Below are 9,761 nucleotides of genomic sequence, written 5' to 3'. Positions count from 1 at the left end.
AGTATTCAGAATCACATTTGCTTCTTATGTTTGTAAAGAATAAACAAGCGGTGTATAGAGGTAAACATTGGCCTCTAGCTGATATAATAGTCACTCAAAAGTGTTAAATTAACAGGGCACCTGAATGGCTCAGTTGGTTAAGTGTCCGACTCTTGATCTCAGCTCAGGTCTTGATCTTGGGGTAGTGAGTTTAAGTCCTGTGTTGGGCTCCACACTGAGCATGGAGCCTACTTAAAAAAAAAGAAAGAAAGTATTAAGTTAAAAATTAATAAGCCTTGGTGCAAATAATCTATAGGAAACAGTATATTTAAAAGTTTCACAAATAGAATGGGGTAAAAAGGACCAAGGGGCATGCTTGTATAAGCTGAGCTGAAAAAGAAAAGGGTCATAGAATACAATACAATTTTATAAATTTTTGGAACATACCTACAAAAATCTTAAAATATTAACGTCCAAGATTGAGAGCAAGGGAAATGATCACTTATAGGAAATGAGGTAGAAATGAAAAGTTGAAAGCAGTAAGCAGGATTAGGTGACTCATGGGGGTGATGAGTTCTGTAAGTGCCCGTGAATTCAGCAGACATGCCTTAGGCCTATTCAAGGTGAGCAGCACAACTGATCCCACTTCATAAAGCCTAGAGTTTAAAAGGGTTGCTGTGGGGATACCTGAATGGCTCAGTCAGTTAAGCATCTGCCTTCTGCTCAGTTCATGATCCCAGGGTACTGGGATCAAGACCTGCATCTGACTCCCTGCTGAGCAGTCTGCTTCTCCCTCTGCCTGCCACTACCCCTGCTTCTGCTCTCTCTCTGGGTCAAAATAAACAAAAATCTCAAAAATAAATAAATAAATAAAAGGGTTGCTATGTCTATGAAAAGGGGATAGAAAAATTCTACTCATAAATCCACTACAGGTGGGTTTATTTACACAAGTTTATTTACACATTTACACAAGTGGGAAAGGAAGTCTAGTCCAAGAAGTTAATATAAAAATTGGTGTGGGAAATCTGGAGGGCTTGGGCTGAGAACAACATGGAACTACGCTACTAGGACACTTGCCCGACTCAGGACCCTAAGGTAAACTGAAAATGCAAAAATACAAAATCACAAATCATACAAGGGAACAAATCACTGTGAGATCCAGCAGATGAAGAAATACAAGAATTAGGGGACCTGGCTGGCTTGGTTGACAGAGCATGCAACTCTTGGTCTTGGGATTGTGGGGTTTGAGGCCCACATCAGGTATAGAGATTACTTAAAAATTAAATCTTTATAAAAAAAATTAAATCTTTATAGAGCTCCTGGGTGGTTCAGTCAGTTAAAAGTCTGCCTTCAGCTCAGGTCATGATCCTGGGGTTCTGAGATTAAGTCCCTTATGGGGCTCCCTGCTAGGCAGGAAGCCCGTTTCTTCCTCCCCTTCTGCCTCTCCCTCTCTTCTTCTGTTTCTCATGAATAAATAAAAAAATTTTTTTTAAAAAATCAACTCTTTATAAAAAAGATATACAAGAATTAGTACTTCAAGAACTGAAGAGTAGAACCATCTAAAAGAGAGTATCAAACAAATATGCTGAAAAAAATTTTTTTTTAAGATTTTATTTATTCATTTGACACAGAGAGAGAGAGATCTCAAGTAGGCAGGCCAGAGGTGGGGGGCGGGAAGCAGGCTCCCCACTGAGCAGAGAGCCCGATACAGGGCTTGATCCCAAGACCCTGAGATCATGACCTGAGCTGAAGGCAGAAGCTTAACACACTCAGCCCCCCAGGTGCCCCAAGTATGCTGAAAATTATTAAAGAAATAAAACCATATGAAGGAAAGAACAGTATGAAAAAAGGACAGGTGGGCTTGAAAAGGAAACAAAAGAATTTCTAGAAATAAAAAAAAATAGAGCCATTGAAAATTAAAAAAAATATTAGTGGGTTGGTTAAACAACAGATTAGGCATACAGAGAGATGGAATGTTTGAATGAGATGTTCCAATATATGTTTAACAGAAGAGATTAGAGAGAACAGGGAGCATTATTCAAAGAGGAAATGGCTGACGCATTTTCTAGAATTGAAAGATACAAATCCATAGAATCAAGAACCATAATGAATTCTAAGTGGGATAAAAAATACACAATATATATCATCTTTGATGTTCAGTAGCATCATGAGAAAATATTAAAAGTAGAGAAAAAGAGATTATCTACCAAATGGTGTTTATACTGATAGCTAACTTCATATCAATAATGAAACTTGAAGATAGTGGATTAATGTATTAAAAGTCCTAAGAAAAAAATAACCATCAACATAAAAATGCATGCTTAATAAAGCTTTCTCCTTTTTAAAAAAAGATTTTATTTATTTGACAGAGAAAGAGACTGCACAAGCAGAATGAGAAACAGAGGCAGAGGGAGAAGCAGACTCCCCGCTGAGGAGGGAGCCCCATGCGGGGCTTGATCCCAGGACCCTGGGGACCATGACCTGAGCCCGAAGCAGGCACTTAACAAACTGAGCCACCCAGGCACCCCAATAAAGCTATCTTTCATGAATAAAAGTGAAAGAAAGTCATTCTCAGATGAGTGAAAAAAGAGTTTACTACCAACAAGCATTCAAGGAGCTTCTAATAATTTTAATTTGGGAGATAGAAAACTGATCCCAGAGGTAAGTGTGAGCAACAACAGATGAGGGAATGGTGTGCAGGGCAATTGTAAATACGTGGTTAAATCTAAACTAACTATATAATGTTTTATTGTATGGACTACATTAAAATTTAAAAATTCATTTTATGAAAGTCAAGTCTTATACTAGAAGATCTCTGCAATGCATAAGTTATAATGATAATACCAAATATGATTATGGCTCATGCATAAATATAAGAACTTATTTATTTACACACATATATATGTTAAATAGGTTTATATATAAATACATGTTTTGTGTATATATGAACTAGATATAGATATCTAGTTATATAGATTATATATCTATATAACTAGATATCTATATAACTAGATATATATATCTATATAATTATATATATATAACCAGATTATATATCTATTAACTAGATATATATATCTAGTTTATATATATATAAGCATATTTAACTTCATATTACATATATTTAAGATATATACATATATACACAAGTATATACAGACACACACACACTTATACATGCTTATACACAGGCTTATCTAACAGTTCTATCAGCTATGTATTATTATTTTCTTTATTTTACAGAGTTGACCTGAGAGTAAACTGAGGTGAAGAGATGTTATTCGTCCAAAGTCACCTGGTCACTGAAAGATTAACAAAGGATCAGAATCAAGAGTAGAAATAACTCCTAAAAACCAATGAGGGAAAAAAAATAGGCCAGCATATTGAACTAGCCATGCTGAGAAGAAATAGGAACGGTCTATCAACATACAAAAATGTGCTCAACATCATTAGTAATTGTGGAAATGTAAAAAACACAATGGTAAGGTAAAATCAAGTGTTAAGGAGAATGTGGAGAAATGACAACTCTTAGAATGTGGTGGAAATTAATACTGATTAATACTGAGACTAACTGGACAGTAATCTCTGCGTTTCAGCCTGTGATTCTGGCCATTCCACATCTGGGTTTACAATCTAGGGAGACTATACAAGTTCACTCAGTCTGGGCGAGGGCGCCCGTCATGGCCTGGTTCACACTGGTGAAAACATCTAAATGTTAATCTGTGGAGGATGGGTCAGCAAACTGTGGTGTTTATACGGTTAATAGGATTCCATTCTGCAACTAAACTGGGGGAATTATATCTAAATGTAGAATCAGGGCTAAGCCTGGAAAGACAATATTGGGTGTAGACACTCGTGTACCCATAGTAGAGTCTATTAGGGTATGTGACCGTGGCAGCGCTGTCTGGTGTTTATAGACGGGTGCGTGGGTGAGAGGGATGTAAGACTGTGCTGGAAGGGTTCATGACCACCGCGGGTTAACGGAGAAAGGACAGAGTACTTTGGGATTGCAGAAGGACACAAAAAGGGACTTCAACTCCATCTGTAATTTTTTATTTTTAAATAAAGTCAGGCAAAATGTTAACATATTAGATCTGAGTGTGGGGAAATGCTTTTACTGTATTAATCTCTGAAAATTTTCTCCGTATTTGAAATGTTTCATTAAAAATAAACTCTTCACTTAGGAGTTTTAAAATTATGCCGTTTACACATCTGTAAAATAGTATTAGAAACCCTTGTCCAGAGGATGTGGAGAAAGGGGAACCCTCTTACACTGTTGGTAGAAATGCAAGCTGGTGTGGTCACTCTGGAAAACAGCATGGAGGTTCCTCAAAAAGTTGAAGATAGAGCTACCCTATGACCCAGCAATTGCACTATTGCACATTTACCCTAAAGATACAAATGCAGTAACCTGATGGGGCACCTGCACCCCAGTATTTATAGCAGCAATGTCCACTAAAACTATGGAAAGAGCCCAGATCTCCATTGACAGATGAATGATAAAGAATATGTAGTGTGTGTGTGTGTGTGTGTGTGTGTGTGTGTGTGTATACACAATGGAATATTACACAGCCATCAGAAAGGATGAAAGCTTATCATTGGATAGAACTAGAGGGTATTATGCTAAATAAAATAAGTCGCAGGAAGTCAATTATCATATGATCTCACTCAAGTGGAATTTAAGAAACAAAACAGAGGACCATAGGGGAAGAGAGGGAAAAATAAAACAAGACAAAATTGAGAGGGAAACAAACCATAAGAGACTCTTAATCATAGGAAACAAACCGAGGGTTGCTGGAGGGGGCCAGGGTTGGGGGATGGGATAACTGGGTGATGGACATTAAAGACAGCAGGGGGTGTAATGAGCACTGGGTGTTACATAAGACTGATGAGTCACTGACTTCAACTTCTGAAACTAATGATACACTATATGTTTATTAATTGAATTTAAATAAAAAATAAAATACAGAGAAATTGATGCAAAAAAAAAAAAAAACAGAAAGAAAGAAAAAAGAAACCCTTGCCTAATGAAACACCTACAAGGATAAATTCCAACGCTCTGTTTCTAGAATAAGAAATATTCTCCTAGCGCAATTTTAACGCCTCAGAAGCACTTTGTGGTCTTTTATCTGTGGTTGACCCCAGTGTCTGATAGTCAAAGACCTTCAGAAGGCTGCAGAAGCTGTGGTTTTACAAGTTGTCACCTTAGCACCAGGCTTCCTCTTGCATCCCATCATACTGTTTACCATATGCCACGTGCTGTGACTGCTTTACACACGTTGACTCACTTAATCCTCCTACAAGCCTACCTGCAAGATAGGTAGGCTTTCCATTTACAAATTATTTTCACGTGGTAATTGAGGCGGGGGAGTGGGGGAGAGTAAGTTACTGGCCCAAGGAAACACAGCTAGTGAATAGCAAACCCAAACCCAGGCAGTCTGGCGCCAAGGCATGGTTCATAACCACCACACTGGACCAGAGGCTGTGAGGCCATCGGGGTGAATTGGTTGTGTATTTACCACTGAGAATTGATTGTGTATTTGCCACCCTGGTCTTCCTTCCTCCTACCCAGCTGCCTATCATCCATGAATCAGTCAGCTCTCTTCCATGAATCACTCATGCCATTCTCCCCTACATTCTCATAAGCTCTTCTCTCTTTTCCTTAAGCATGGGAGATGTGGGCTAGGGGAAGAAGACTAAACTAATGGTTTTGGGGAGGAATACTTAAGATCTTTAATACTTAAGTTGGCCAAGGAAATGTCATACTTGGTTCCTTTCTGGGTGGCCTCCATGGTGTTATAATGTTCATTTGACAGAATGGTCTGTGACCATCCAGACACTGGATAGACATTATTTCACACTAAAAATAATGTGAAAGAAATTGGTTTTATTTGGTGTCAATATCAACACAAATCTTTTGAAGCTCTGTATTTTCCTAAGCACTAGTGTAAGAGACAGTGTAATGAGAACAGTGTGCTTTTATAAAATATTTTAAACTTACGGTTTTAATTAATTGCCTCAGGTTAAAAAATTGAGCTGAAGCCTGACTGATTGTATAACTTTAATATTTGAAAAATTTTATCCAGAAATGAACTTAATACAATACAGATTTGTACAAAAAAGACAAACTGTTAAAAACTTTTGATCATACAGACAAAAATATGATTAAGCAAAGATTTAAAAGGGACAGGACATTTTGTAAATACTGATAAATACAGCACAATGCTTTAATTTACTGTTGCAGATATAAAAATCAAGAATTCCTTAAAGATTATATTAAAAAAAGCAACTACATGAATTTTCTAGCTATTTAAATTAAGGAAATAGAACAGTAGTGGTTTTTTTTTTTAAGAAAATGAGGTATTATTACACTGTAAACCAAAAACAACATAAATAAATAAAGGCAATTTGTAATTAAGTGATAAATGGTTACAAATTTCAACTTAATAACAACAGACAACAATAATTTTCTACTTACTTATGGACTTTGTCATTTAAAAATTTGGCTTGCTTGTGTACTTATTTAAAAGTGACAGAGCTACCGCTATACAAGCACATCATTAAACATGCAGACCAAGCCAACACAATTTTTCCGTCTCTACCAAATAAAAACTCTGTTTACATTTTATTTAAAACACTTAAATCTGATTTCTTATACATGATTCTTTTGTGCTTATTAGTAAGTAGTAACCTACATTAAACATCTTACGCTCTAGCTCTAGCAGTGTAACAGAGAAGCAGTTTTACTTGCATATGGATTAAAAACAGAGCAAACAAAACCAACAGGCCTTTAACTCTCTTAGGCTTTTCCAAGATTTTTAAGAAGAAAAATCCTTTCCATGGTATACCTAGTGGAAAACCAGAGTCACTGTCATCACAAAGAGAACAGTAAGCTCAGTAATTCCTGTTCCTCGAGGATTCGGAATTGGCTCAAGCATTACAGGAGTACCAGCTGATCCATTCCTCCACCCTAAAGAATTCTGCTGGTTGGGTGTAGGAAGCATAGCAATAAGAAAACAGCATAACTAAGAAAAAACTGGGGGACAGTATTATTTGCCTGTGAACCATATGCTGGTACTAAATGCTGGCTTCGTTATTATTGCAAATGTACCTCCAGAGTTTCTTGAAGGAAAGCTATCAGAATATAATAGAGAAGTCTTGATTTGGAAATATTTGTACCATGCCAATAAAACTGCTTCATTTGCTGTAAATAAAAAGAAAACCATTTACAGTCTGACTTAAAATGTGGTTTCTTTTTACGTGCTACTTGTTGAGAAACTCCAAAAAGAATACTTTTGAATTTACTACATTCAGAATCCAGTGAAATACAAACATTTTGGCCAAAATGCTGAACTTTATTTTGATACCAGGCTACATCATTTTGACACAGATGTTATTATTGTATTCACTTTTGTCAAATATCTTAATCCTAGCCTTTCCCCAAAATTTGTGTTTCAGTACAACTGGTGTTCAAAAAATATTAGAAGTAAGCCTTGTACATCAAAGTATATATAAAAACAGTTCTTTTCTTTTGTGCTTGTAATTGACTTAATTTATCAACAGTTAGATCTGATATCCCCTCTAATGTCCTGACCCTTAAGAAGAAATGATCATTATACAAATATTACAGAATACTCAAAGTAACTAGTTTACTGCCAATGTGCATGCAGACTAACATTACTTAAAAGAACAGAACCTCGAATCCATTTAGTCTGAAAATAGTTAACACTCTTGTACATTCATCTTTATTGATTTGTAAAAGCTGTATACACATCTAAAACCCTGAATTTATTTTGTAAAAATAAATCTTTTAGCAATAAATGGCACTATCAAAATCCCATTATTCTCAGGCTATTATGTAGTTATTTACATGCTTTTCAGCAACAGTTGAAAAGAATCTTATAGGACCAAAGCCAGTATATCAAAACAAAAACAAAAACAAAAACAAAAACCCTGTAAACTGCATTTATACTGTTGTCGTTTACCTCTATATGAAAATATGGCTACATGCCTCACGTGAACGAGAACAGAGCTGTGCGCTTTGCCACTTGAGCCAGCAGCACAGTCTGCCATGGGGCCCCGCTGGGCTCCACTACACGGTAGGGCATTCCTCACTGGGCTTTGCTTTCCCAGTGGAACACCTGTGCAGAACGACCTATGGAGAATCATAAAGTGCTATAAAAAAGAGGGCCTAGACCCACACCTGTCTCTGCCATCTGGTCTTTTCTTCACTCAAGCAATTTCTGTGTTTTTAGAAAATCATGCCTCCCCCACTAAACATATTTTATATTTGATTTTTAAAAAATCAGTATCTTAAAGTTGATGAGCTTTGTCAAGGTGTTGTGAGACAGAGACATGAAAAGGTTAAAGGCACAATAAGAGGGAAGTGAATGCTACATATAAAATATATTTCAAGTCTTCTAGGTTACTCAAGTCCAAAACCTTCTGAATTTGAAATTCCAATGATCAATTTCTGTTTTAGGTCCTTTTTGCTCTTGTAGGGGGGAAGGCAAAGTTGATTGAAGCAGGTGTGGGCCACAGGCAACCTAGGGAAAAAAATTTTTTTTAGAGATACTAAGTCTCAAAATGCATACAGTTTAAGCGCTAAGCTACTGTCAAACATGGCCAAGTCAAACCTAGCTTGCTATTGCCAAGAGGTGGCTCATGAATTCCTTCACTGAACAGATACTTACAGAGTTCTTGCTATGTTTCGGCACCGTTGTTCTAGACACAGGGGTGGGTTTACCCTGTGCTCATGCGAACCTTGCATCCTAGAGGCATTACTGTTGGAGGCAGATCTGAATTTGAATGCTGTCCCTGACTTACTGGCCATGGGATCTTGTCTGAGTGGCTTCATGACTCCATATCTCAGTCCTTGTTACCACAGCAGGGTCAACTATCCAAGTGGGTTGTTCAGTAGAAGATTTAAAGAGCTATGTGCATAAAATGGCCAGCAGAATGGTGGATAATACAACTGTTATGATTATTTCAGTCAAGACTGTCCAAAAAATAATAAAAAAGGACATTACTGGATACCTGACGCCCATGCTTTCAGGGCCGCCACCCTCAGGCAAATGCGGCCTTCGTCCTCCAGATCTTCTGGACCAGCCCTGGTCTTGGCCCTGATGACACTGTTTATCTTCACTCTAGACCGCTACCCTTTCCCTAGGCCCCTCCTTCAGACTTTATGAACTTCACAGCATCAGAAGGGCCATCAGAGAAGTTAGTGAAAAAGAAAACAGGAAATGTGCCAGGGAAAAGGAGAACATTTTCAAAAGAAAAAAGAAGTTTGTAGGATTAAAAGACTTAAAACTGTCATAATCAGTTTGCATTTATTGTTTGGTCTACAACAAGTGTTTTTATATGCAGTGTTTCATTAAAGCCTCAAAGCAACCTAAAAAGTACTTTTTGTTATCCTCATTTTACTGATAAGGGAAACTAAACATGGGAACATACAGGTTAAGTAATCTGTTCGACACTACGGAGCTGGTAAAGTTGTAGACCTTTGATAATCAAACCCAGATCAGTCAGACCTCACATCAATACTGTTACCATGTAAAAATTTAACATTCTTATTTAACAAAAATCTAGTGGATCTACAATGGTGATGTACATATCTTTGATGGACAACTATATTTCATCTATGTGAATGTCCTACTGCAAATCCTAGAGTTGTGGAAGATTCATGACTAAACCATGGATGCTTACAAAAATACTCTCTGAAATAACAATAGGAAAAGTTTAGATGTGATATCACTTTTATATTAAATTACATTACTCAC

At 36.9% G+C, this 9,761-nt stretch overlaps 1 protein-coding gene across 2 annotated transcripts in view; it reads right to left on the bottom strand.

The window, feature by feature from the left end:
* Positions 1-6,027: 6,027 nt before the first annotated feature.
* Positions 6,028-9,761, bottom strand: part of HECTD2 (HECT domain E3 ubiquitin protein ligase 2) — an 89,367-nt gene continuing 85,633 nt past the window's right edge. For both annotated transcript variants that reach the window (XM_032312704.1, XM_032312703.1), the window contains exon 21: positions 6,028-8,525. In XM_032312704.1, coding sequence (XP_032168595.1) covers positions 8,405-8,525 — 121 coding nt within the window. In that variant the 3' untranslated portion in view covers positions 6,028-8,404. The remainder of the gene's footprint in view (positions 8,526-9,761) is intronic.

This window comes from Mustela erminea, chromosome 14 (assembly GCF_009829155.1).
Source record: "Mustela erminea isolate mMusErm1 chromosome 14, mMusErm1.Pri, whole genome shotgun sequence".
NCBI lineage: Eukaryota > Metazoa > Chordata > Mammalia > Carnivora > Mustelidae > Mustela > Mustela erminea.
This window is presented reverse-complemented; position numbering and strand designations above follow the sequence as displayed.